General features: G+C 56.8%; 8 protein-coding genes across 8 annotated transcripts; 6 read left to right on the forward strand and 2 right to left on the reverse strand.

Annotated features, from left to right (window-relative positions):
• Positions 1-219: 219 nt before the first annotated feature.
• FA10DRAFT_243091 (hypothetical protein) lies at positions 220-2,557 on the forward strand. Its single transcript, XM_025519302.1, has 3 exons — positions 220-792; positions 857-2,241; positions 2,305-2,557. Exons 1-3 carry the CDS (start codon positions 374-376, stop codon positions 2,400-2,402), a joined length of 1,902 nt encoding a protein of 633 aa, XP_025376754.1. The 5' UTR covers positions 220-373; the 3' UTR covers positions 2,403-2,557.
• Positions 2,558-3,033: 476 nt separating this feature from the next.
• On the forward strand, positions 3,034-5,415 carry FA10DRAFT_231306 (hypothetical protein; the record flags this gene model as incomplete). Its single annotated transcript, XM_025518852.1, has 1 exon — positions 3,034-5,415. The coding sequence occupies one exon, from the start codon at positions 3,034-3,036 to the stop codon at positions 5,413-5,415; it is 2,382 nt and encodes a 793-aa protein (XP_025376755.1).
• A 449-nt stretch (positions 5,416-5,864) lies between these two features.
• FA10DRAFT_280542 (voltage-gated potassium channel) lies at positions 5,865-8,933 on the forward strand (the record flags this gene model as incomplete). Its single annotated transcript, XM_025523627.1, has 4 exons — positions 5,865-8,011; positions 8,112-8,251; positions 8,311-8,854; positions 8,890-8,933. The coding sequence occupies exons 1-4, from the start codon at positions 6,100-6,102 to the stop codon at positions 8,931-8,933; spliced, it is 2,640 nt and encodes an 879-aa protein (XP_025376756.1). The 5' UTR covers positions 5,865-6,099.
• A 1,747-nt stretch (positions 8,934-10,680) lies between these two features.
• On the forward strand, positions 10,681-14,892 carry FA10DRAFT_147768 (hypothetical protein). Its single transcript, XM_025518081.1, has 2 exons — positions 10,681-12,955; positions 13,016-14,892. The coding sequence occupies exons 1-2, from the start codon at positions 10,771-10,773 to the stop codon at positions 14,755-14,757; spliced, it is 3,927 nt and encodes a 1,308-aa protein (XP_025376757.1). The 5' UTR covers positions 10,681-10,770; the 3' UTR covers positions 14,758-14,892.
• Positions 14,864-18,234, reverse strand: FA10DRAFT_268093 (hypothetical protein). Its single transcript, XM_025522176.1, has 2 exons — positions 17,770-18,234; positions 14,864-17,568 (listed from the first exon to the last, which is right to left on the reverse strand). The coding sequence occupies exons 1-2, from the start codon at positions 18,093-18,095 to the stop codon at positions 15,003-15,005; spliced, it is 2,892 nt and encodes a 963-aa protein (XP_025376758.1). The 5' UTR covers positions 18,096-18,234; the 3' UTR covers positions 14,864-15,002.
• Positions 18,235-18,961: 727 nt separating this feature from the next.
• FA10DRAFT_287425 (kinase-like protein) lies at positions 18,962-20,358 on the forward strand (the record flags this gene model as incomplete). Its single annotated transcript, XM_025524142.1, has 4 exons — positions 18,962-19,042; positions 19,110-19,421; positions 19,481-19,709; positions 19,775-20,358. 4 exons carry the CDS (start codon positions 18,962-18,964, stop codon positions 20,356-20,358), a joined length of 1,206 nt encoding a protein of 401 aa, XP_025376759.1.
• Positions 20,359-20,844: 486 nt separating this feature from the next.
• FA10DRAFT_147689 (N-terminal acetyltransferase A, auxiliary subunit) lies at positions 20,845-24,142 on the forward strand. Its single transcript, XM_025518080.1, has 6 exons — positions 20,845-21,008; positions 21,091-21,214; positions 21,283-21,756; positions 21,829-21,982; positions 22,042-23,445; positions 23,506-24,142. Exons 1-6 carry the CDS (start codon positions 21,001-21,003, stop codon positions 24,105-24,107), a joined length of 2,766 nt encoding a protein of 921 aa, XP_025376760.1. The 5' UTR covers positions 20,845-21,000; the 3' UTR covers positions 24,108-24,142.
• Positions 24,143-25,942, reverse strand: FA10DRAFT_147809 (hypothetical protein). Its single transcript, XM_025518082.1, has 3 exons — positions 25,441-25,942; positions 25,237-25,379; positions 24,143-25,170 (listed from the first exon to the last, which is right to left on the reverse strand). Exons 1-3 carry the CDS (start codon positions 25,790-25,792, stop codon positions 24,178-24,180), a joined length of 1,488 nt encoding a protein of 495 aa, XP_025376761.1. The 5' UTR covers positions 25,793-25,942; the 3' UTR covers positions 24,143-24,177.
• Between the last annotated feature and the right edge of the window lie 493 nt (positions 25,943-26,435).

Below are 26,435 nucleotides of genomic sequence, written 5' to 3' on the forward strand. Positions count from 1 at the left end.
GTCGTCGTCAACATCGTCGTCGCGCCTTTCTCGTCGTCCCTTCGGCCCCAAGTGTCTCGTCGCGCGGGGTCGAGCAACTTACGTTGGAAGAATACTTAGACTAAGACGCACGGACAACCACGGCATCCGGCAAAAGCTGCAAGACCGAGGCCCGAGCGAGAGATTTCGCGTTTCGAAAGTTTTGTGCCAGGTTTGCCTCCATTTGGCTGCATGCGCCTTGTGCTCAAGGGCTTGGTTCGCTACCACCGGCCCGACCGATAGATAGATAGATACCCTCCGTCCTTCATAGAACATAGAGGGGCTAGCAGACAGCCTTCAGGAACATAGAGGGGCTAGCAGACAGCCTTCAGGAGGAGGAGGAGGAGGAGAAAAGATGTCGTCGTTTGTCTCGAGAACGCTGCTCGGTCCGCTCGGTCTCGCACCGGCCCGCTTCACCAACATCGAGGTCGTCTATTCGCCCACAGTGCGTGATGGCACAGCCCAGGCTACAGGCGCACAAGCGCCACCATTTCTGCCCGCCCATGTGCTTCCCGCGCTCGTCGAGGCATGTCCCTCGCTCCATGGGCCCAATGCACACTTTTCGCCCTCGCCCCAGCTCGCGACGGGCCACTTGCAGACCATCTACAGCGCATTTGCAGACACGTCGGCCGTCGACGAGGTCTACTACACCAGGCACCTTTTGCTGCTACCCGATGGCGGCATCATGTCTGTCGACATTGCCGAAGAGGACGAAGACGTAAAGGAGACGGTCGTCATCTCGCACGGCCTTACGGGCGGCAGCCAAGACACCTAGTGGGTATCTCTTTCTTATCTTCTACCAAGATCCAAGTTGACACGAGCCTGAATGCTACCATAGTGTCCGGCACTGTGTCAATGCCCTCATCAAGAGCAAATCGCAAGGAGGGCCGGGACTGCGCTGCGCCGTCTGCAACTTCCGAGGGTGCGCCAACACGCCCGCAACGTCCTCGCAGCTCTACAGCGCCGCAAAGACATCGGACCTGCGTGCTGCCCTCCTCTTTCTCGCCCGGCTGTTGCCAGACTCTGGCTTTGTCGGCCTCTCGTTTTCGCTCGGCGCCAACATCATGTCCAAGTACCTTGGCGAGGAAGGAGACGAGTCCGTACTGCTCGCAGCCATTGCCTGCGCAGCACCATTCGACCTCCAGGCTGGCTCCCACGTGCTCGAGAACAGCACGACCAGGAGGGCCGTCTATAGCCGGGCCATGGCTTCGAACCTATCCCGGCTCGTCTCGAGGCACGCCGCCACGCTGCAGCTTGACGAAGCGCTGCGCGAGCCATTGAGGAGGCTCTTTGATGGGCCCACTGCGCAGGCCTATGCGCGTCAGACGGGCTCCAGGCTCAACACGCTACGCTACGCCGACGAGGCCGTGACGAGGCACGTTGGTGGCTACCGCAAGCCGTACGATGGATTTCCCTACGCTTCTGCGCACGACTACTACCGCAACGGTGGTGCGCTCAATGTCCTGGCTGGGCTCAGACGACCGTTGCTGGCCCTCAACGCCGACGACGACCCGATCGTGGCCAAGGAGAGCATCAAGGAGATCATGACGATCATGGGCCTCGTCGAGAAGGCCAAGGAGCTGCAAACTGACGACGAGACAGAGACGGGCGAGCAAGCTAAGGACGCGGCCGTGAATGCCAACAAGACGACAGACTTCATCGCGCTGGCCACCACTCAGGGAGGAGGGCACATTGGCTGGTGGGAGGGCGTCCGCAACCCAACGAGATGGATCAGGACGCCCGTGGTCGAATTTTGCAACGCTGTCTTTGCAGAGGCGGCCAAGCAGAAGTCTAGCGAGGCCACAGGAAAGAACCAATATGATCAAAGAGAGACAAGAGAGGACGACGTCGTGGTTGAGCTCATCCCCGTAAGCGAGCTTCCTCCTTACGAGGGGCTTCCCCCTGCTTTAAGCAATGGGCAACAGGACAAGAAGAAGAAGGCGCACGAAAAGGGAGAAGAGACAGCTCCTTCCTCGGCTAGACTTCCCTGGTTGAGGACGCATCTTTTGAAAGAGCTTCCTCTGCTCCATCCCAGCATGGCACCAAAGGGATGGTGTGGCCGAAAACTTGCTGCAGAGGGCGACGCCACCGTCAAGATCGACGGTCGGGGTGACATTGTCGAAGGAAAGGACGAGGGCTGGCCCGTCCTGAGTGGAAAGATGATCAGGGACGTCAAGAGGCCTGAAGTGGGCTACATGCGGCTGGGCGAGTGGACCCGTGTTGGTGGGTAGGCTCCTGTCTCAAAGTCATCAGAGGTGCAACACTGACTTGAGAAATATTCAATAGCTGGCGCAGGAAAGCGCTTTAACTCGAACAAAGATGTTCCTGGATCCTATGATGGAGTGGATAAAGATGCAAACGACGGCATGATTAAAGGACTCTGATTGCCCTCCCTCCCACCATCTAGATCAGGGACAAGTGGGGTAAGGATAGATGTTTGACGGTGAACCGGTGCACGTGCAGCGATGCCTTCCCGGTCGCCGGCAACCACTTTTGTAATTGTAGCAATTCAATAATAGAGCCGGGTGCGAGAATAGAGGAATGCGAATTTGCTAATCGATTAAATCACTATTACAAAACATTGCGCGTGCCTACAACGATCGGGGCGTCCAGGGAGAGGAGACGAATGATGAAAAAAACTCACAGGGCGAGGGAGGCGCCACTGTGGGCCAAGCAACCATCTCCCACTCTTACGCGCGCACACACTTCCACCCTGCTTCCCGCCTGCTCCCGTCACAAAACGGGACGAGACGAAGCACCAGGATGGCGCAGCAGTACGCAACGCCTTCAAAGGGACGGAGTGCCGGTGGCCTGCAGGAACAGCAGCCGGCGATGCGCGGCGGCGAGTTGGCTGATGTGCCGTCGACGCCCGAGGGAAAGGTGACTGCGTTCATCAGCAGCAACGCGGGCATCGAGCCGGCCGACGAAACCAAGGCGGCATCGGGCGCAGCAGTAGCTGCAGCAGGAGGGAACGCAGTCTCGCAGGAGGAAGAGGCTGAGCGGCAGAGGGTGGCAATGGAGGAGCATCAGAAGCAGTACGCTGAGAACCGAGACGCGCTCGTGGACGCGATTGGAAAGACGTCGGGTGTGTTGAGGGAGCTCAAGGAGTTCAACAAGAACAGGTGGATCATTCACTACCCCGAGCTTGTTGGTCCCGCCGCGGCGTCGAAGCGAGAACAGCTCCATTCGACGTCTTCGACGATGACCGTGCCAAAGGTCGGCGAGGAAGAGCGGCCGAGCCTGGCGCGCGCGCAGACTTCCATGGGCGGATCTACGGGCAAAGAAGAGATGTCTGTCCTCAAGCTCGATCTGAAGCTGGGTGCGGCCAACATCGGCTCGCCAAACAACGGTCAGGCGCTGGTCCACTCGCTCGAAAAGTCTTCGGTGGCCCAGCTTCTCGAGGGACGCATGACGACGTCGCTCCGTCAATTGACCAGCCTCGAGCAGCGCATCAGCGACACGCAGTCCAAAGTTCTCGTCACCGGCGACCTCAACGCAGGCAAGTCGACGTTCGTCAACGCGCTGCTAAGGAGAAACGTCATGCCGATCGACCAGCAGCCCTGCACCACCGTCTTCTGCGAAGTCCTCGACGCAGCAGACTTCAACAACGGCAAGGAAGAGGTGCACATGCTGCGCAAGGATGTCCAGTACGATGCCGCAAACGAGAGCACCTATACCAAGCACGCTGTCGAAGACATCGAAGACATCGTGGCCAAGGCGGAAGAGTGCTCGCCCGAGGACGCGCCGCTGCTCAAGTGCTACTGCTCCGACACTAGGTCCACCCAGCAGTCACTCCTCCGCAACGGTGTTGTCGACATTGCACTCATCGATGCGCCTGGATTGAACCGTGATTCGCTCAAGACGACGGCCCTCTTTGCGCGGCAGGAGGAGATCGACGTCGTTGTCTTTGTCGTCTCCGCCGAGAACCACTTTACCCTCTCGGCAAAGGAGTTCCTCTGGAATGCGTCCAACGACAAGGCTTACGTCTTCATCGTCGTCAACAAGTACGACCAGATCAAGAACAAGGAAAAGTGCAAGCGGCTGGTGCTGGAGCAGATCAAGCAGCTCAGCCCGAGGACATACGAAGATGCAGAGGACCTCGTCCACTTTGTCGACTCCTCTGCCGTGATGGAGCGCGAGCAGCAGGACGAGTCGCCTTCGTTTGCCCAACTCGAGTCGGCGCTGAGGGACTTTGTGCTGCAGAAGCGGTCCAAGTCGAAGCTGCTGCCTGCGTCAACCTACCTTTTGAGGCTGCTCTTCGACGTGGGCTTTTTGGCCAAGACGAACCTGGATGTGGCCCAAAAGGAGCTCAACGATGCTCGCAAGGCCCTCGAGGCGGCAAGGCCCGCGCTCGAGCTCGTTCAGAAGAATCAGGGCAAGGTCGAAGGCCTTGTCGAGGGCGAAGAAGACGGTGTCGTAGGCAAGATCAACCAGGATGCAACTGGCACTCTTACGAAGGCTGTCGACGTTGTCGGAAAGGGTGGTATGGCTGACGGTCGGCCGCTTCCCAACTATCCTGGCCTGCTGGAAGTGTGGACGTACGCGCAGGACGTGCGTAGTGCCCTCGTCGACTCGCTCGAGGCCGTCGTGCGTTCCGTTGAGGACTCTGCACGCGTCGTGGCGACCGATGCCGTGCACCGCATTCGAGAGATGGGCGAGTCCCATCTGCCAGCCGATGTCGAGAAGAGCCAGCGCGTCTTCCTCCCCGAGGCCATGTTCGCCAAGCGACGGAGCAAGAAGGCAACGCACGTGGCCGGTCTGGGTCTTGGAGCCGAGCTCGTCGAGGTGCGCATCTCGGACCTCTTTGATGCGAGCCACCACCTGCTGGTCATCACGGGTCAGGACGAGGAGACGGCTGGAGGCAACGCCAAGAAGGATCACGAAGAAGAGATGTCGCTGGTCAACAGCTTCTCCGTCGGCATGGGCGCCTTGACCTTGGTCGGAGGAAAGGCGTTTGGAGCAAAATCGGCCGTCGAGGCTTTCGTGCGCGTGAGCGACATGCTGGGAAGCAAGGCTTTCCGACGGTGGGCCATGCCCGTCTTCGTCGTTGCCAGCTCAGGCCTGGTGCTGTGGACAATTGTCGACCTTCCCAACTCCATTCCCCGAAACGTCGGTCGGTCGCTGAAGCGCGAGCTCAAGTCGGCCGATTCCAAGAAGACGGCCTTTGTCGATGTCGATGCAGCACGAGTGTCGAGGGAGACGAGGCGCGTCCTCAGGCTGGCAGGTTACGATCTCTCAGAGCGTTTCCGTGTCGCTGTGGCGCAGCGAAGGGCTGAAGTCGAGAAACAGGAGAAGATTGCCAGAGAGGCAGACGAGGCGGAGAGATGGTTCGAGAAGACGGGCAAGGAGGTGCAGGACATCAGGACTGGCGTCGCCGGGCTTCAATGGGGCCAGTAGGCAGACTTTGCCCCCTTTCACCTTTCCCATTCTATATCTATTCCCTGTCGTCCGCCCTTTGTCCTTGTATATAATTTCGACATCATTCACTTCACATCACTGGCTGGCTCTCTTTCATTCCACTGTTTCTTTTCTCATTCTCTCATTGCGGTTACACAGAATCCCCCATGATGACAATCCTTGCTCTGCTTGATGATATGCCTGATGATGAAGGATTGATTACAAAGACGGTGGGGATGGTGTATGCGAGCTGCGAGATCTTGCAAAAGCCGCGGCTGCACGCTCAGATAGAATTTTCAAGAGACAAGAGGGAAAAAAAGAGGCCCTGACTAAGATCGAGAAAATGAAGACGGCAGCCACTCCACAAAATCGAGGCCCTGTCAAACGTGCATTTGGTTCAGGCGGGCGCGGGACCAGTGCGCCGCCTGGCTGCTGATACAACGTGCAGTTGTAGCTGGGTGCTCTGTTCCTCTCCCTCACCGGCGACTGCTTCACCCTATCGTACCTCTTCCTACCAATTTTTCCAGCTGATAAGCGACTGCAGCCTGGATACGTACGCTGGCTCGCATGGCAGAGAGGTCCGCCTGGCCGACTTTTCTTCCTCCTTCTCAAGCTCTCTCTGTGCGTCTCTCTCTCTCTCCTCTCTCGCTGGTAAAATAAACACTCGAGAGTGCTGGACGTGCGATGATGGAGCAGCAGCAGCAGCAGCAGAAGCACGCCGCATCTTCCTCTTCGGCTTCCTCTTCTTCGTTGGCCGCTGCGACACCGGAGGATGATGCCAAGGAACGCAAAGAGGCGCAGGAAGAGCGCGTGCATGTTCGAGACTTTACCTCGCCAGAGGGCGCGTCGAGCAGCGCAGTCGCTCCTCCCGCCCCGAGCAACCGAGGCATATTGAACGATGCCGATTCGATAAGCGAGGCACGACCGGTCAAGCGGCACGGGCGGAAAGGGGGCCTTCCCATGACGCGGACAATATCGTTCAGTACGCCTCCGGACCTGCCATTCTCAAAGCGCAAAAGCAGATTCGCGAGGCGGGACACGGGGGAGACTGATTCGTCCGACGATGGTGACGACACGATAAGCGAACTCTCTTCCGACGATGGCAGCTCGTCAGAGGGCGGAAGAAGGAGAAAGACGAGATTCAGACCGCATGTGCCCCATCGGATTCGGCGGTTGCGCAAGCAAAAACAGGAGACGGAGACGAAAAAGGAGGAAGAGGAAGAAGATGAAGGGAACGAGAGGCCGGCAATAGACCGCGTCTACCGACGAACACCAGTATTCAGCGGCACGATTGCGCCGTTCAGTATCATGCTCGAGATCCCCGGCTTCACTTCAAAGTGGTACGTTCGAACGGGGGGCCAGGTCTACCGGCCCAACCCACCCGTGCTCGACGTTGCTCTGGCCCTGTCGCTCTTCTTTGCCGTCATTGCCAACGCTGCCGTCCTAGGTCGTTTTGCAGAGCGTCTCTCGCCCAGGCTGGCCACCCTCATTGCCGTCTGTGGCTTCCTGATCCACGACGTCATCAATATCGTCGCCCTCGTCGTCTTTGCCGTCATCCACAATGTGGACGACGGCTTCACATACTCGGAGGCCTTCTGGATGACGACAGCCGCCACGGGCGCCTCGCTCCTCTGCACCACCTCGCTCCTCCTCGACTACCGCAATACCAAAAACTTCAGATCGGCAGGAAGCGGCCTGACCCGGAAGCAGTCGCAGCTCGTCATGGCCATCATGGCCTTTCTCGCATACATTTCCATCTCTGCCCTCATCTACTCGCTCGTCATGCAGCTTCAATTTCTCGACGCCATGTACTTTATGGTCGAGTCGCTCGCCACTGTCGGCTTGGGTGACGTGACACCAAAGGGCACGGCGGCCCGGGTGCTGCTCTTCTTCATTGCTCCGGGAGGCATCGTACTACTGGCCGTCGTCATTGCATTTGCGCGGCAGACGATCCTGGAAGAGCTTGAGAATGCGTACAAGAAGAACCGCGCGCTGTACAAGGAGAAGCTCGCTCAGCGGGCACAGGAGCAACGGCAGCTCAAGGGCGTCAAGCATGCGCTCAAGCGAAGATTCACGAGCGTCCGCCGGGGTGTCACGAGGCAATTCTCCATCGCCCCTGATGTCCGGCCTGCTCCTCAAGCGGACCAGGTCAAGACCGAAGCTGGAACAGACAACGATGAGGGAGCGACAGCGGCTGCGGGACGAGTCATTTTGGAACATGGAGACGGCGCGCCTGTTCCCCTCTATGAGTCGCCCTCGGGAAGCTGCGTCGACCTGTCTATTGATACTTCACCCGCTCCGGCATCTGCGCCAGGAGATGAGCAGCTCACAGCCACGCCCAGCATTCGTTCGCGGCACGACACCCTGCACTCGATCGCACCGTCGGACATGCAGGCGATGACAGAGATGGAAGCCGAGCTCGTGGCGCAGCGACAGGAAATCGACGCCCGGTTCCACCACTTTACTCTGACGCTCTCCAAGCGCGAGCGCGCAGAATTCTGGGCTAAGATTGGCTTGTCTGCCCTCCTCTTTGTCGGCTTCTGGGTCGTCGGAGCGGCAGTCTTTAGTGCCATCGAAGGCTGGACCTACTTCGAAGGTAAGCGAGTGCATGATGTCCCTTTGATGAGAAGAGGAGACAAGGAGAGAAGGGTGGCTAAAGCGACGGAGAGCTGACGACAAACGCACACATTGAGCAGGCTTCTACTTTAGCTTCGTCATCTTTTCCAGCATCGGCTATGGCGACCTGGCCCCGCGAACCAGCTCGGGAAGGGCCTTCTTCATCGTGTGGACACTTGCGGGCTTTGGAACCTTGACGGTGCTGCTCAGTATCCTGACGGTTAGTGTATTGTGCCTTCTACTGTTAGAGCAGGAGCTGATTGAAAGAAACACGTAAAGGACGCTGGAGGCGATTTCTTCCAGAAGAGGCGAAGGATCAAGAGCCGAAAGAACAGAAGGAAGAAACGCGTGCGTCAGCCGCATGACGAGGAGAAACACGTAGGGGAGAGGCAGACCGAGAAGAAGCACGACAAAGAGGAAGAGTCGTCGCCCTCGTCGTCGCCAAGCACGTTGAAATTCAAACAACCCTCTTCCTCATCTGCTTCCCTTCCTCCTGCTCCATCGTCTTCGCACGAAACTGCAAAGCCGCCCTCCATCGTAAGCCTGACGCGCACTGCTATGTCGATGCATCGCGGCGCGCTCGAGATGCTGCAGCTTGACAGGCATACCCTCGTCGATGCCTTCCGACACTTTCCCGACCTCATTTCCTCTATCCATCACCAGCAGCACCACCAGCAGGGCCGCGACGATGGATCATTGACGAAGCAAGCGCGCTCGCTCACTCCCAAGCAGCGAGAGCGTGTCATCAAGACAATCGAAGAGACTGGCGACGAAAAGCTTGTCCTCATCGTCAGGCAGTGGTTGCTCCTGGCCGAATTTGAAGGTGCGTGGCCTCGGCACCTCTCTCTTTTTGGACAGACAAGATATGGCAGGCAGCTGACATTGTCGGTCCTTTATTCTAGAACACCTACATGAGATGTTCCGCCATTCGACGCTCCTGCACAGCGAAAGCGTCGAAGTGCTAAGCGAAGACGGCGATGGCGACAACACTCAACAGGATATAGATACCTCAACACATACTGTATAATACTTTAGTCTTTTAGCATAGCAACCAGCAATATCTGTTCTTTCTTGTTGTCGGCGATGAATCAGACAGCCGTCGCATGCCGACAGGACGGAGCAGCGTAGCCGAACAACGATGTCAGTACAGCATGGGGTTTACTTTCACCAGCAGGATAGGTTGATGCACGCACAGACCCAAGTTTCTCGGCGTAAACATCCTCTTCACTCCGGGCAAACGTCTGAAATGGGTGCTGGCCTGGTCGGACCACCTTGCTCATGGAACGGGCAGCAAAAAAGGACACACTTTACCGTTGCCGTTTCGATCTGGCAAGTCTCTTTCAACAGGGCTCAAAGAGGGACAGGGCTGACTAAGGAGGCGAGAGAGAGACCCCCATTGCTGACGATCCGACTTGGATTAGCAAAGAGGAAGGGGGGCCCAAACATACGTCGGGAAAACAAACGGGCGAACGGTCAAGAGGCACGGCACGCCCAGGCCTATTTGACGCGCACGCACGCGCCTGTCCTGACCAGCAGGAGAGAGAGCACCGTGCGTGTATGGCTGTGACTTTGCCCGCCTTAGCAAAGCGATGAGATAAAATTCAATGAAGAATAAGGAAAGGGTGGTTGATGATGAATTCTCAGCATTCTGGCTGCGAAAGGCCTGCTAGCCGTCGTCAAGCACCGATCCGGGCCCTTGTTGGGTCCAGAGGCTCGGTCTCGGGAGGAGCGAAGATTCGGTAACAAACATTGCTGAATTCTTGGAATACAATGGCGTGAGCTGAGGTGATCAACGTGCGCGCTCTCATTCCAAACGGACGCGTACCTCGGGAAGGTCCGAGGGAGTGGGACGGATGAGCTCAGCTTTAGCGGCAGGAGCTAGCCAACGGAGGGAAAAAGATAAAAAGTCAGATTTAGCTCAGACTATTCTCGAAATGCAGCTTTGAGTGTGTGTGTGGAGGGCTCTGGAGGCTGTGTCGAGAGCAAAAGAGGCCGGGGCGCCTGGAAGGAGCTGGCTGTATATGTGTTTGTTTTGAAGACACTCTCCATTCCAGTAGGCAGCCGTCTGTCTGCTCGGACTCCAGCTGTTGAAATGCTGTGCATGCACACCTGTCAGGTTCGCCCGCTACGCGCCACAAGTTAAGGGCGCGGACCCGTCAACGTTCCTCCGTATATGATCAAGCAAATCGAGGACGATGTCTCAGTGTTGGTGTCGCGTTAGCTTTTTCCCAATCTAGTTATTCGTCATTGATCGTTGGTGGGAAGAAAAAGATAGAGACGGTGAATATACCCACGTATTTTTACATTAGCTACTACTGCTACTACACGTACTACTATACGACAAGCTACGTACTCTTGGCTCTCTATGTATGTGTGGCGCTGCCGAAGAAAACACATGTATGCAACCTGTCTTGCTCTGTCTGCTGCAGAGAGCTGCAGGACGGACTTTGTGCGTCCGAGGTTATCTGCATTTCCTCTTCTGAAATTTTGCCTGCACCCACTGACGACTGCTGCTGCTACTGCCACCATTATTTCCCCCCTCCTACCATCGGCTTTCATCGATCACCTTTCATCCCACCCCTTGACCGCGGACGAGAAGACCCGTCCTGGGTCGGATCAAGTCAACGACTCACCCCACTCTAGATCCCTCTGTCCCGCCCACGGCAGCTGCTGCTCAATCTCCGAGCACGTTGTATGCATCCATAACCGGCGAGGCGCGCACCCCCCGCTCGGACAAAGATGTCGGAACGCGGCGAAGATGAGACGCGAAGGCGGCGTGGGCGGGACTCGGCGGAGGAAGCCGCACCACCCCTGACATTGACGGACCTCGCATCGTCCACCACGACGTACCCTGATGCTGGTTTCGGTGGTGTTGGTGGTGGTGGTGTAGGAGGTGGAGCTACCGGGATGCAGGGAGAAGGCGACAGAGAGGAGGAACATAGAGGTCTTCTTCAAAGGCTTTTTTCGAGAGGACATCCAGACGAGGCCGTGCAGGAGCAAGACGAAGCAGCGACTTACCACAGTGGCCGAGAGGAGATCTATATGGGTACATTTGGGAGGAGCAGTAGTTCAAGTGGGAGCCCGCCTCAACTGCCCAGGCCGGCCATGTTTCCATCTTCTTCGCCAGCTTCCTCGACGACGACACCACCACTGCCCAGCAGCGCAGGTCAACCCAGCGGCGCATCGTTGCCTTCGAGCAAGCGAAAGCGCGAAGATCCTCTCGATCCAAGGGCACACTGGGCCGGCAATGACGTTGCAGCAGGTCCAGCAGGGCCAGCTCGTCTTTCTGTGCCCCCCGTCGTCGCGTTGACGAGGGACAGAAATATGAGGGAAGCGAGCAGCTCGACAGGCCACAACACATTTGGCGATCATGGCCGCGAAGGATCCATCAGCAGCAGCCAGGGAGAGGCAGCTTCCTCGTCCGCCGAAGCCGACCCAGCCTACAACACCACTGGTGTCGACACCACTTCTGCCTCGCGTGAGACGCAGCGGCGCAATGGCGGAGACGCCGCAAGTGTTGACGAAAGCGGCAATGTTGGCAGGGGAGAGCGAGGCGGCCTGGGCTTCGTGCCCTTGCAGAGAGTGTGGACGCCCGAGCAAGAGGAGCAGCGGATGGAGAGACGTCAAGAGGAGCAGAGACTATACAGACAATCGCTCTCCAGCGATTCGAATGTCGGATCCCAGCCCGTCATAGGCCAGGCGCTTCGGCCCACCTCGGCATCATCCTCGAGAGGCCTCTCGACTGCCTCGGACGAGCGAAGAAGGACGCCAAGCTCACTGACGACTGACCGGCAGAGCATCAACGGTCGCAATCGGCTCAGCTCAACTTCGCGAAATGCGGACGCAGTCGTCGCGGCAGTAGACCCGGCTGCCATTCACAAAACGAGGAGCCGCACATTCAGCGAGCCCAAGAGTGTCTTGTCTTCCTCAACAGATGGCATGACGATTTCTGCGCCCGCGCCCGCATTGGTGGCCCCATACGGCCCTACACTTTCCTCGTCAGTCGCTGCGTTTGGCGAGCAAGGGCCACATACGCCTGTGTCGCTTTCCGCACCCGCACAGGGACACGCTCGAGTCACATCATTGCCCTCGAGCAGACCGCCGAGAACGAGCTTTCAAGAGCCGAGAGAGGGCACACCGAGATCGCCGAGAGCAGGGCGAACGCAGACGCAAAGCTTTGGGGGCGGCCAGCATCGAAGGTCATCGTCGATTCTCAAACGCGATCCATTGTCTGCTCAGCAAAGTCCCCCGATGACAAAATATTTCAGCAGTGGCGAGACGGGTTTCAGAATGTCGTCGATGGACGCTGTCACGACGCCTGGCCTGACAGCAGCGACGTCAGAGAGACCGTCGTGGAGTACCATGCTGACGCAACAGGCCCGCGCCCAAGCGTCCTACCACCTCGCTGCTCTCTATGCGCTCCAGCCTCGCTTCCCACCTCGCCACTCGTCCCTCTACGACTCGATCAAGTACGAGACCTTTTGGCCCAAGCTCCACCATCGCCTGCTGCTGCTCTTTACCTACTTGCACGTACCTACCACTATCTTTCTCGACTTTAGCGCTCTATATGCGCTCGTAGAGGTTGCAAAATACCCCGACGCGGGCGAAGACTCTTCGGCGGCGTGGTGGATTGCCGCTGGAATCTATGCTGCCAGCCTGTTGGCTTGGCTCGTTGGTGTTGTCATCGTCTGGGAGGTCGTCTACCAGTACAGATCGAAAGGAGCAGCTCGTGCTGCTTCTTCGTCCGCGTCCGACCCAAGCAAAGCGGCATCGACAGCCTTTGTCACGCCCGTCTATCTTTCGGCACCAGCCTTTACGCTGACGGCCGTTGAGTCGCTCGGCAAGTACTCGTTGCTCTTCAAGACCAGGTTTGCTGCGAGTGGAAGAGATCAACTGATCGAGACGTTTTGGTTCTATTCCCAAAGTAAGTCTCTTTTGCAATCGTGATGAAAAGAATTTTAGCTAACGTCACTTGGCTCGACAGACTGGCCTACGGTTGTCACGCTCTTACCCCGTGGTATCATCCTGACGGTCTTTTTGGTCCTCTACCACCCTGGTCAAGACTCGGCGCGGCCGCCAACGTCGATGCGGGACGACACATACTTCGACTCGGCATCGGGTCTCCTCACACGTTTCAGCTACGTCTTGCTCCTCATCAACGTTGCCTGGATGCTCTGGCGCCTCGTCATTGTACTCGGCTGCTTTTTGGGGCTTTTCTTTACAACAGGATTGCGATCGCTGTTCTCGACGAACATCTTCAAGAGGGAAGAGGAAACAGCGTTGCAGCCACAGAGCACATCGAGTCGAGCCCTGCTCATGGGCGCCTCACAAAGCGAACAGGAGGTCTCGGCCTGGACCTCGGCGCCACGGATGGACACCGCTGCCGCAGGGGAAGGGCAGCGAAGGTCAAGCCAGGGTGCAAGGGAATACGAGGCGATCGGATTAGATGAGGAGGCAGCTGTGGCCAATGAGCAGGAGATGCAGGAAAGAGCGGCAAATGCTCGACGGAAGAACAGCCACAAATTCTCGCGGCTCCAACCCGAGCGCTTCACTACGCAACACGAGTATGTCTTTAAGCCCGAGGCGTGGAAGGCTAGGGCCGAGGACCGGATCAGGAACTTGCTCTTGCAAGCAGAGGAGGCGTCCGGAGTAGGCGGCGAGGAGGACGGCATGATGATGATGGCTGGCACTTTCTCTCCTGCGACACCTACGCCCCCACCTATCATGGTCAGTGCTGGTCCTGGAGGCATTCTTTCCAGATCGCAACTGTCAGATGACCTGTTGAGGACAAGGCGAAGAACCGGGACGGGAGCAACAGCGACAGACATGGAGGAGAGGAGGAGGAGCTACCTGAGTGGAGAGATTGGGCCGCCTACAACGGTCGCGACGACGCCCACGCCACCGGCCACAAATACGCCGAGCGCTTCTGCTCCCGCCCTGTCTCCCTTTCCTGGACAGGTAGGCGCGGTTTTCGTGCCATCGATGACGCCTTCTTCCAACTACATTGAGCAGCTTGAATCGCCCGTCACCCGAAATTCGCAAGAGGAACGCTTTCGGGACTCTGTGGCCTCACCCTCGTACCCTTTTCCTACGACAGCGGCAGCTTCCTCCGTGACCGTCATGGCGACTGACAGTGGTGTCTCGCATGGCAAGCAGCACCCTGGCAGTGTTGACCACTTGGAATCTGGACGATCGATGGGCGAAAGCGGACCGTCAACAAGCCAGCCGATGGCCTCCACTCCACCCTCAATGCACCAAGGCTCCCCCGGCCCGCAGCTTGCTACCGCTACACCCATTTCATCCCCTTCCATGCTTGCCGAAGGCTTGACAGGCGAAAAGGCCCGGGCCGAGTCACCAACGTCGACGTCATCCTCCTCGGAAGACAGCGAGGAGCAGCGTCTCTGGGCCACTTTCCCAGAGCAGTCAAGACGCCACCCTCCTGGGCTGATTGCGCTCGAGCTGGAAGAACAGCGGCGCGCAAGGCTTGAGCAGGGCAGCAAGGAAAAGGTCCCCGCAATCTCCGAAGACGCGGAGACGCCGCGAAAGGCGCCAAAGGACGACGGTGCTGGTTCGGGAGCAGCGAAAGCAGCAGCAACACCCACAGGCAGTGGCGGCGGTACCGCAACAGAGAGGCCAGAAGAGACACTCTTGCCAATCAAGGAGGAGAGCTGGGGTAGCTCTTTGGACGAGAACGTGTCGGCGGCGGCCAGCTCTGCAGAGAGGTAGCCAACCGTAGCCGTCCAACTTCGATACCCCCTGACACAGACTAATTCTCATCTAAACGTGCTACGCCATGCTCGCATACGCACGCATGCACGCAACTTCACCTGCTCTTTTTCTTCTCTTCCCCGTCAGGGAAGGACTCATGCTTTCATTTTGACCCTTTTGTACTCTAAAGAAATTTGAGCTCATCAAGAATAGAGAAGATTCGATCGCGCTCATAGAGCAAGAGTGGCAAATGATTGAACTGCTCAGGAAATCGTCGACATGATGTCGTCATCCACCGTGTTTGCCTCGTTCGCCGCCACTGTGGACCACTCTTGTCCCTGCCTGCTGGACCGACGGTGATGGTCTCTCGGTACTGATTGCGGCGGTGCAAGGGGCGCGGCAATCTGACCCCTCCTGGTTCTGACTTCTCTCAAGCAGTTCAAGATCCTTGCGAGCTCCAGCTTTGGCCGCTCGTCTCGCGCCTCGTCCTGTGCGACCCTTTCGTCATCGGACTCGTAGCTTGCATCGCCCACACCGCGCTGTGCCCTTTCCAAAATCCTACGCCAGGCAAGCAGCGGGAGAGACTCTGGTTCAGACGCTCCTGAAGCAAAGCCAGACGACGTAGCGTTTCGCGAGGATGGTGTGCTCAGGTCCAGCTCCCAAAGAAGGTCGCCCTTGTCAACCGTCTGTGCGCGTCCTGTGGCATCAAGAGCGCCTGAAGACGAGATAGACCCGTCCTCGTTGAGTCTCTGTCGTTTATTGGAGCTCTCGCCGTCGTCGCCTGTAGCAGAAGAACGATTGGCGGCGGCCGCAGCCGCAGCCGCAGCCTCCTGCCTCGCTCGGTCCTTGCCTGCATTGGCTGCAGCGAGAATGTTTGCCAACGGGTATGAGCTTCCACCTCCTGTGGCATTGGACCTCTTCTTGCCACCAGCTGCGCCTGCATTGGCTGCTGACCCGCTCCCTGCGGCTGGAGCTGAAGACGCGAGGCCACCTTCAACGTTTCCACTCTGCCCAGTACTCATCGAAGAGTCATTCGTTCCATCAACCGCCTCGCTCGGACTCTTTCTCGCCGGCGCATTGCTCTTGCTCTCCTTGAGTCCACCGCCACCGCCAGCAGCCTTCTTTTTGGCTTCCTCGCCCTCGACTCGAGCCTGCTCCTCTTCCTGGAATCTTACAAGAAAAGCCGATCTAGTATCTCTCATCTTGTGCCCAAACTCCAACTCTTCCTCCGTATCAACATTCTCGAGCGCCGATTGCGCAAAGGAGATCGTGGAGAGCTTTGGTGCAAGAACTCGATCGACGTATTCTGACGGCGGGTAGGTGGCGCCAGACGCATTTTCCCCCTCGCCTTCGCTTGCTGCCTTAGTTGACTCGACGGACTGTTCCGCCACTTTGGCATCGCCGTCTGTGTCTGTTGCAGCCGCTGTCGCCGAGGAAGACGAAGTATTCTTCGGCCGCTCTTGGGACGATGCTGCCTCCTTTTGCTTCTTCTTCTTCCATTCTTGCCATGCCGGATTCCTCGTTCCCTTCCAGATGACCTGAGTATTTGCCATCTTTTGCTTTTCCTGCTCCGTCAAACTATCCCAGGCTCGATGGGCCTGTAAGCTGCTCTCACGCCCTGCCTCGTCGTTGAACGGGTTCTCGTACAAGCCTCCAACAGCAGAGATCACGTCGTCGGTCTTGTCAGGCCCGGGCGGCAGCTGCGCCCCTCCTTCGAGATAGTGCCAAAGAAGCCAGAGAAAAGATTTGGCGCGTTCTTGAGAAGGCACTGCGAAGTCTGGGTGAGGGAAGAAGAGGGAAAAGTAGTCGTGAGGCGCCTCGAAATGCAGCGTTGTGACCTCGGCCGCATGCATGGCCAAGAGGAAGATGACAGTGATGACGCTCGTCGACGGCTTCAATGGAGGTGCCTCTGGGTCCATCTCGTCGAGGCCTAACGAGGCCATCTTCTTGCGACGCATCTCGACATTGCGTGCTCTTCGTCGAACTAGTTCGGGCAAGTCACCCGGCGCCTCTTCGCCCGCACCTTCGTCTGCGCCTGCCTTTGCGTTCTTGGCCGCCAGTGCACCGGTCGCGGTGGTGCTGCCCGGCACGCCTGGCCTCTCGCCATCCAGGAGGACCGACTTGAGAAGCGACTTCATGCGTGGAGCATCCTGCAGGTGACGCCGCGTGTTTTCGTTTCTCTGAAGCGCCGGCAGGGGGTGGTAAGACCGAAGAATTGTCTTCATCTCTGGATAAAAGGCCAGCGTCGTGTTGATGCGGCCCACATTGACGAGGAGACAGACCTTGGCAAAGTCTTCTGCGAATTCGTCGTCGGCCAGCATCTTGTCGCGCATGGCCTTTGTACACTTGCCGCTGTGCATGAGCGCTTCAATGTAGAGCTCCTTGAACGTCAGCTTGTCGCTGCCCGGGGCGGGATAGCCCTGTCGTTGCTTCAGTGACGGCGGCGTACCCATGCCTGCAGAGGACGGAGCAGCAGCAGCCTCGCTGGTGGATGCCTCTTCACTCTTTGCCTCGCTCGATGTGCCGTCGACAAAGGGCGCTTCTTGGTAGCTGTGGACTTGTTCTTCCCACTGTTTGCGTTCCTCGGGCGTCTCGTCGGAGCGCCTAGCGCACGTCTTTGCCATGCCATACGGGTACACGGGCACTGGACTCCTCCAGGTCGTCGAGCCCTTGGGACCGTGTGGACCAGGACGAGGATTGGTGAAGCATCGAGTCGTATCGCTGAAGAGGTGGCAGAGGACGTTGTGCTGCAAATCGGGCCTCGATAGTGGCTCTCCATCGTATCGTTTGACGGGCAAGTTTCGCGGCGTCTGGTTTGGTGCATTATTGCTAAGTTGTGAAGAAAGAGGCGAGACGGGGTGGGTAGGGGTGAGAGAGTCAGTATCTGAGGTGAGATCAATGACTTCAATCATGATAATAGTGCTTTTAGAAGAGATGACGCCTGACAAGTTTGTTGGGCGTGCGTGCTGGCGGCAAGAAAGACAGGGGCGAGGGCGGGGGCGTTTCGGACAAGATTCAAACTGAACTTACCTTCTTGCCCTTTCGTGGGCGTTAATGGCGGCGGGTCCGATCCAGTAAGGCGCTGAGCCAGGTGCATATTTGTTCTTGAGCTCCTCGTCATTGAGCCCGGTCGACGTCTTCTGAAAGGGTAAGAGCCCTTGACTGTTGCTCGATGTTGGCGCAGGCATCGCTGCCAGATCTTCACCGCCCGATCCATCTGGAGCAGTGGCGATGCTGCCCTCCTCGGCAGGAGTTGTCAATCCCGCGACAGGCTCTTCAGCGGCAGCCGTCGCGAGCTCCTCTGTTCCGCCTCGTTCCCCAGTGTCGCCATCCTCGAGACCTGGCTCGGACTTCATGGTGGTACCTATGCTCGACCTTTCGCCCTGCACATCAGCTCCTCTCTTTCCTCTTCCACGTCTTTGGTCAATAGAGCCCGCCGCCGCCGCCGCCCCGCGATGCTGTCGTGAAGGGCCAAATTTGAGCCCTTTGCTGAGTGTGCGGCAACGCACGCCCACATCCAAAGGGGGTCGAGAATATTGAAAGTTGGCACGTTTTTGAATTTCGCCTCAGATTTTGTATTCCTCTTTTCGGATTGCCGTCCAGCACACGAGGCTCGATTCAGTCAGACAAGGGCAGCGCAGCCCGTAGCGAGGCCAACCCCCTGCCCTTTTTTATCATAAGTTACCATCTCTCTCTACCTCGCTCCCTCTTGTTTCTCTCCTCCCTCTTCTGTTCCCTTCTTACCCTGAGCCTTCCTCCTTCTCTCTCGGTCTCACCCGAGTAACGCCTGGAGACGACTTTGCACCTGCGAGGGCAGAAAGGAGAGAGGCCTGCTCTTCGCTTCGGCCACCAATACACGCACCACACGTACACACTGGCATCAGCTTGAACAGCAGGCAGATAGCGGACAAGGAGACGCTCAGCAGACCAACGTCTCAGCACAGCACTCTCGGAAGCGCACATCACGATCAAGGACCTTGGTCCACTCCTCTGCTGCCAAAGGTATCTATCCCCTTATCGCCGAACGGCGAAGCCCCTTTAGTATTCTCCCCGCATGACAGTTTGCTCACCAACTCCCTCTCCCCATTGCTTTGTTACAGATTCTCGCATAGATTGGGAGCACTCGAAAGAACTCTGCGCAAGCTTCGTCTAATCTACATCGTCTGCCAAGATGGATCTTCGTGTCGGAGGCAAGTGAGTACTCCCTCGATTGTTCAATAGAATGCTGTCGTGTCACAACCTGCTCACATTACCGCCTCTTTCTCTCTTCCATCGCGCTTCGTCTCCTTCTCTGCACGACAGGGTGAGTGATGGTCATGGACAATCTCCCAAGGTGGCATAGTACACTGACTATCGAAAAATAAACACAGTACCGCATCGGAAAGAAGATCGGGTCGGGCTCGTTCGGCGATATCTACCTCGGCATCAACATCATCTCGGGAGAGGAGGTGGCCATCAAGCTCGAGTCGATCAAGGCAAAACACCCTCAGCTCGAGTATGAGGCAAAGGTCTACAAGACGCTGGCCGGCGGTGTGGGCGTACCATTCGTGAGATGGTATGGCCAGGAGTGCGACTACAACGCCATGGTCATCGATCTCTTGGGCCCCTCGCTCGAGGATCTCTTCAACTTTTGCAACCGCAAATTTTCGCTGAAGACTGTCCTTCTCCTTGCCGACCAGATGGTGAGCTTGTCTCCATGGCATTGGACCGAATGAAACGCCTTGCTGACCTTCATCGACAGATCTCGCGCATCGAGTACATTCACTCGCGCAACTTCATCCACCGCGACATCAAGCCTGACAACTTCCTCATGGGCATTGGCAAGCGAGGCAACCAGGTCAATGTCATCGACTTTGGCCTGGCAAAGAAGTACCGGGACCCAAAGACGCACTTGCACATTCCCTACAGGGAGAACAAGAACCTGACGGGCACCGCTCGATACACGTCGATCAACACCCACTTGGGCGTCGGTGAGTACGGCTCTTGCCCTTTTGCTTCGAACCGCTCCACTGACTTCAACGTCATAACCGCTCAGAACAATCGCGGCGTGATGACCTTGAGTCGCTTGGCTACGTCCTCATGTACTTCCTGAGGGGTTCGTTGCCCTGGCAGGGTTTGAAGGCAGCGACAAAGAAGCAAAAGTACGACCGCATCATGGAGAAGAAAATGACGACACCTACGGAGCTGCTGTGCCGAGGTTTCCCCTCAGAGATGGCTATCTATCTCAATTGCTGCCGATCGCTCCGCTTCGACGACAAGCCCGACTACTCGTACCTCCGCAAGCTCTTCCGCGACCTGTTCGTCCGCGAAGGGTTCCAGTACGACTACATCTTCGACTGGTCCATCCAGCAGAGGAGCATCGACGACGGCAGTAAGATGGCCGGCGCCGACGTCTCTGGCAGCAAGCAGGCCGCTGCGGCGGCTCAACAGCTTCCTAGGCGCAAGGTCATTGCTCAGGGCGACGACGAGGCCGCCGCTGCCGCTGCTGCTGCTGCTGCTGCTGCTGCTGCTGCTGGCAAGGACACTACGCGCGTCCAGCATGGCTCGTACCAACAGGGTGGCCAGAGTTCCTCGATGCGACCACGCCGCAATGATGAGCCCAGCGCCAACTGGTACTAAATCATGTCCTCTCCAATCTTCCTCGACAACACTACATCAGCTCAAGAAGCGTTCTAGAGGAAGGGGGACCAGGAGTCGTGAAGGAGGAGGGGGCACAGAAGAGGGGAAGGAGCGCCTAGATTTCCGCGAGTAACGCGAGGGCTTCGATGGAATTGACGGCCACTGCAGGCGTTGGAACGCAACGCGACGCAAAGACTCGGAGAGCCTTGCTCTCTTCTCCCCATGCACTCAACCAACTCATCACATTTCCGACTGCCGCTCATGACGTCCGTCTCCCTCCCCCTCCTTCCATTCGGCGGGCCGACTTCGCGGAAAAGGTCCTCGTCCATCGCCCGGCCAAGCGTCGGACGAGACACTTGATCGATTTTGCGTTGCCTTTCCCCTGATCATCACATATTTCACTCTTCACTTGTTCTTATTCTCCTCTCCTTTTCCGGCCCGTAATTCTCCGCCCACCTCTCCCCCTATCCTTTCTTCTTCCTCTACAAGTATTTGTCCTCCTTTTGATGGCTTATCATCAACTCTTTCTTCCCCCTCCCCCATTCTCCACCTCTCTCAGTCTTGGCTGTTCTCGTCTCTCAATCGTCTATCAACACATTCTTGCTCAAGTTCGTTGTAGGATGAGAAAGACCGTGTGTGAATATGGTGTAGTGAGGAAAATGAGCATGATTATCCACGTGCAGAATTGTCGACCGAGAGAGCCAAGGAAGACTGATCTTCCAAATTGACCAGCTTCTTCATCACTCATTCCTCCTCGCCCCGCTTCACACAAGCCATGGCGCCGCCGTTGAAGAAGTCGTCGACGACGCAGCTGCCCACAAAGGAGCGGGGGCTCTTTGCTCGGCTCATACAGGAGGTGAGAATCGCGTCTCGTTGGCCAGCCTCGCTTTCGCACAGTGCTGACCCGCTGCAACACCTTTACAGTACGAGACAAAGAAGCACAAGACGGGACTCAAGACTGCAGACCAGATCCTCAAGAAGTTTCCCGAGCATGGCGAAACTCTCTGCATGAAAGGGTTGCTACTCGCATCTGTCGACCGGCGAGCCGAAGGAATTGAGCTGGCGCGAAAGGGTGTCCGGTTCGACCTCACCTCGTTCATCTCATGGCATGCCTTGGGAATCTTGAATCGCATGGACAAAAACTACGATGAGGCCATCAAGTGCTACGGCCAGGCGCTGAGAATCGAAGGCGGGACGAACATCAATCTCATTCGAGAGTCGGCGTACCTTCATCTCCAGCAGCGCAACTTTGCCAGCTTGATCGACAACAGACTGACGCTCGTAAGAAGTCAGCCTCATCTGAGAATCAATTGGGCCGGTCTCGCTGTGGCACATCACCTCGCTGGTAGCTTGGAAGAGGCAGTCAGGGTGTTGGAAGGCTTCGAGAGTGTTTGCAGGGTGAGTCGACGTCGTTGTCAGGATATGAAAGGGGAGCTGGGAAAGCAAGAGGCTCACATAGGTATTTTGCAGGACGTCCCTCGTAGGTCGTTTGAGCAGTCGGAGATCTACCTCTACCACGCTTCGATTCTTTACGAAGCGGGCAAATATGAGGAGGCAAAGAAGCTCTTGGCCGATCGCAAAGATGATGAAGTAGTCGATAGAAAGGCACTTGACGTTCTCACAGGTCAGTATCCCGAGCTTCTCGGCCATATAGGACTCAGCACTGATAACGACCCCTCACAGCACGGTGTCAATTTGCACTGGGAAAAAGAGAAGAAGCGGAAAGAATATACAACGACTTACTGTCGCGCAATGGAGAGGACAGGAGCTACCTGGCCGGTTGGCTCGAGGCACGAGGCGTTGCGACGCAGGCCGAGTCGGATGAGGCAAGGGAAAAGGCAACAAAGGCTTTTGAGGAGCTGCGAGAGAGGTTCCCCAAGTCTCGAGCCGTCAAGCGACTTGCCCTCGTCTATCTGGGAGCAACCTCTAACGACTTCAAGAGCCAGGCGAGAGATTACCTCCAAACGGCCTTCGAGAAGGGCGTGCCTTCGGTCTTTACAGACATTCGGTCGCTCTATGGCGATGTGGCCAAACGAGACATCATCGAGGAAATCGTTGAGGAAATGCGTCAGACGTGGTTCAAGGATCAGGGAGAACCTCCAAGCTCATATCTCTGGGCTATTTACTACCTGGCTCAGCATTACTCACATCTCGGCCAGGATATTCGAGCGCTCGAATACGCAGACAGCGCCATTGCACACACGCCCTCGATGCCCGAATTGCACATGACGAGAGCCAGGATCCTTAAGCGGGCCGGGTCTCTGCAGTGGGCGAGTCAGGCAATGGAGGACGCCAGGTCGTTGGATGGTCAAGACCGTTTCCTCAACTGCAAATCGGCCAAGTACTATCTCCGAATCGACGATGTCGACACTGCCGTGGCGCGCGTTGGTCTCTTTACCAAGCCAGATGCACCCAGTCCTGTCCACGATCTCGTCGACATGCAGGCGTTCTGGTACCTACTCGAGGAAGCCAACGCTTGGGAGCGCAAGGCAAATTACGCCATGGCATTGAAGAGACATGGCCAGATCGACAAGACCTTCACCGAGATTTGGGATGACCAGCTCGACTTCCACTCGTACTGCATCCGCAAGTTCACGCTCAGAGCATACGTCGACATGGTTCGTTTCGAGGACCAGCTCAGATCGCATCCAGCATACTTTGTCTCGGCCCTCTCGGCCATTCGGATCTTGACAAAGCTTCATGATCAGCCGGACTTGTACAAGCCAGACGAGTCTTCTGCGTCCAAGACCAATGGCGAACTGACGGACGAACAGCGCAAGGAGGCAAAAAAGGCCAGAAAGGCAGAGCTCAAAGCTGCAGAAGAAGCTGCAGCCGCCGAGGCGGCCAAGAAGAAGGCTGAAATGCTCAAGCAGCAGCAGGACAAGAAGAAGGGCGCGGCCAAAAAGGCGGCTGATGATGACGAAGAGATGCCTCCGCCACCGAAGGACGAGGACCCGCAAGGCACCGAGGCCCTCAAGAAAGTGGACCCGCTGGTGGATGCTCAAAAGCATTTGACGCAGCTGCAGAAGATGGCGGGAAGGCGGGTGGAGACATGGCTGGCCACTTTCGAGGTGGCATATCGGTCGAGTGCGTTTCAATTGTTGCTCTTCATTTCCGGCAGAAAGCTGACTCTCCAACTTGTGACAGAGAATTGGCTGTTGGCCACCCGAGCCGTGGCACACGCTCATGCGATCGATGCGTCCAATGCCGAGCTGCAGGTCCAGCTCGTCAAGCTTCGTAAGGCTCTCGACTCCAACCTGAACGAGTCGACGACCTCTGCGATCCGCGACTCAATTGAAGCAACTTGGAAACATATCGTTGGCTCAGAGCAAGTCTCATTGGAGCAGTTCATCTCGCAAGCGAGGCAAACGCATGGCGAATCAGTCCCACACGCTCTCGCGCATGCTCGATCCATTCTCGTGCTTCGACGAGAGGCAAAGGAGGAGGCAGTCGACATCGTCTTGCAAACTCCCAAGATGGTCAAGGATGCCACGGCAACATCTCAGACGAAAGGCCTTCTGAGTCAGTTCCTAGAGGTCCGGCAATTCGTCCTCGGCGTGGGTTCAGAGGCAAACGTCGAAGAATTTGACAGGTCCTGCGAGGGCCTCTTCGCCATGGCCGACGTCTTCAAGTCGGACAAGCGGAGAGGGGAGGAAGAGAAGAGGAGAGTCCAGGAGAAGAGGAGCTGGGAGCCTTCGAAGACCGACGAAGACGTTCAAGGTCCAACTTCCAATGGATCTTCCTCATAGACAAACTTGTTTGAAAATCTTCTTTTGAAGAGCTCACACTATGATAATACAACATGTCATACAGTCTAGTCTAGACATTGATCTTCTCGGCGACCTCTGTGCCCTCTGCGTCGACCTCTGAGGCCCCGTCTTGGGCTGCCCAAATGACTTTTCCCAACTTCGATCCCATCCACTCCCATCTTCTTTCTCCTGCCTTGCTGCAGCTCGTGTTGGGGTTCAGCGCAATGATCGCGACCTCCCTTTTCGTCGATGTCTCGTCGCAACCCTTTTGGGTGTCGACAACAATCTGTGCCAGTGCGCACACGATCCTCGCTACATTTCTCGTGTCATCAAGCCCGCAATGCTGCCTTCCCTCGAAGGGCCCCAGCGAGAGCTGAGCGAGCAGACCCTCGATGGTTCTGTCGCGCCATTCTCGCTTCTTCTTGGCATACTTCGTCTCGACGACAGTGACATCAGGAAGACTTGCGGTTTCGTTGTCTCCTGCCACCTCGTTGTCTCCTGCCGGTGGCTCTCGCACCGTAATTTGCTTGTCAAGCGTGACCTCTGCGTCTGGCGTGACTCCGTTTTGCGAGGTTTCCTCCGTTGGAGTGGCTTCGGGAGAGCCAAGGAATGACCCAAGCGATGAGGCAAGCTGACCGATGGACGATGTGACCCAGCTGAGACGAGAAGATTCTTCTTTGTGCGTAATTTTCGCATCCTCGACAATCGTCAGCCTGTCCATCCTTTGAACCAATGGGTCGCTCGCTTCCTTTCCATGTCCTTCCTCGTCTATCCTTTCGTTATTGCGGCTCTGCCCTTGCTTGACGAAGTCGACCACCTTTGGGACGGCTTTTCTAATATCTAAGAGGGGGCCCCTCAGAAACCTCGGTGGGCCACCTCGCATTTTCGAGATGAAAGCCTGTTTGACGACGAAATGTAGAAGGTCGTAAGGCCCGTGCGTAGCCCACACCACCCCCTTCCTCAGCCTGGGATCCTCTTCTTCGACAAGGAGACCATGCGTGCGCAAAAAGCCAGACAGGTGCTCGCACACTTCGGGAAATTCCGGTGCGGTGTCGACCTGAGCCTGTCATAGTCTCCTGTCAGCTATCCTGTAGACTCGCCCGTACAACCAGGGAGAAGGGCTCCTCACCTGACTGATGCCCGTCAGCTGCCGACAAAAGGTTGTCAATTTCGGCATCCAAGTTGGTCTGACGTATGTATGAAATGTATCTTTCACTTCTAAGCGCTCGAATCCCTCTGTCCACTGGAGCAACACAACTGGCATCTCGATGACTTTTTCCCTTGCTTGTCAGGCCCTTGGTCTTCTGCGGCCTGACACTCTCGCCAGACTCACTCTCATTGGGGTAGTCGAATGAACCATTCTTTGAGCCTTCGCATGTCGCTTCTACGTCCAGGACGAGGTAAGTGTCATGCTTTGGCCTCCAGTTGTGTTCTTCCTCCTGAACAACCGCTTTGACAGCAGTACCCCGCTGCTGTTTGGCGCGCTGCTTCTGAAGTCTTCTCTTTATCGTTTTCTTCGTTCCGCGCGAGTCTAGGCCCTGCGCTGCCAGGGCACATCGGAGATCCGCGACGGAAGAGGTGGATGTTGTTGCGCTGGGCTGCTCGCCATTGATGATGCTACTGCTGTCGGCTACGCCTTCACTGGAGCCGCCCTTTTCTTCCTCGCCCGAGAGGGCATGCATCATCTGTCACCCTCTCTACGTTCCATCAACCCTAGCTTCTTCTTCTCCGAGATCTTCAGAACCTCTTTACTGGGAACCGTGCGACCAGAGAAAGGAGGAGTGCAAATGGTCTCCGAGAATCGTAGAAATCATAGAACCACCGCGAGAAGTTTGGCATCCTCCACAGAAACAATCGGGAGCGAGATTAGCCCTCGACACGCGCCCTGTATTTCGGCCGAGTCAGAACACCATCCCCACGTCTCTCTACAAAGAATAATGAGTCGGGGGCGAACAAATTTGATGAATAAGGCGAAGTCCGCATAGAGAGAGGGACGGCAAGTGTCCTTCGGCACGCACGGTACAAAGCAGCCCAACATTCAGCGATCTGGGAATAATCGAAACAGCACAACATGGCTTTCCTTGTAAGTATATGTTTCGTCGACTTTACGTGACGGCATTGTCGATTCAAGCCCATTCGCTCGAGACAATCGTGCTTATTGCCCGAAGTGCATGCTGAAGCACGGACGTGACAGCCTGTGTGCGTCAAGACAAGCTTCAATTGTTTCCAAAAGTCCGAGTGCAAGCTGCCACTTCAACAAAAAAAAGTTCTGGCAATCGCCAAAACTCAAGAAAAAGCCTTGACCAAGGATTGGGACGGGATAAATCA

This window comes from Acaromyces ingoldii (assembly GCF_003144295.1).
Source record: "Acaromyces ingoldii strain MCA 4198 unplaced genomic scaffold FA10scaffold_4, whole genome shotgun sequence".
Taxonomy (NCBI): domain Eukaryota; kingdom Fungi; phylum Basidiomycota; class Exobasidiomycetes; order Exobasidiales; family Cryptobasidiaceae; genus Acaromyces; species Acaromyces ingoldii.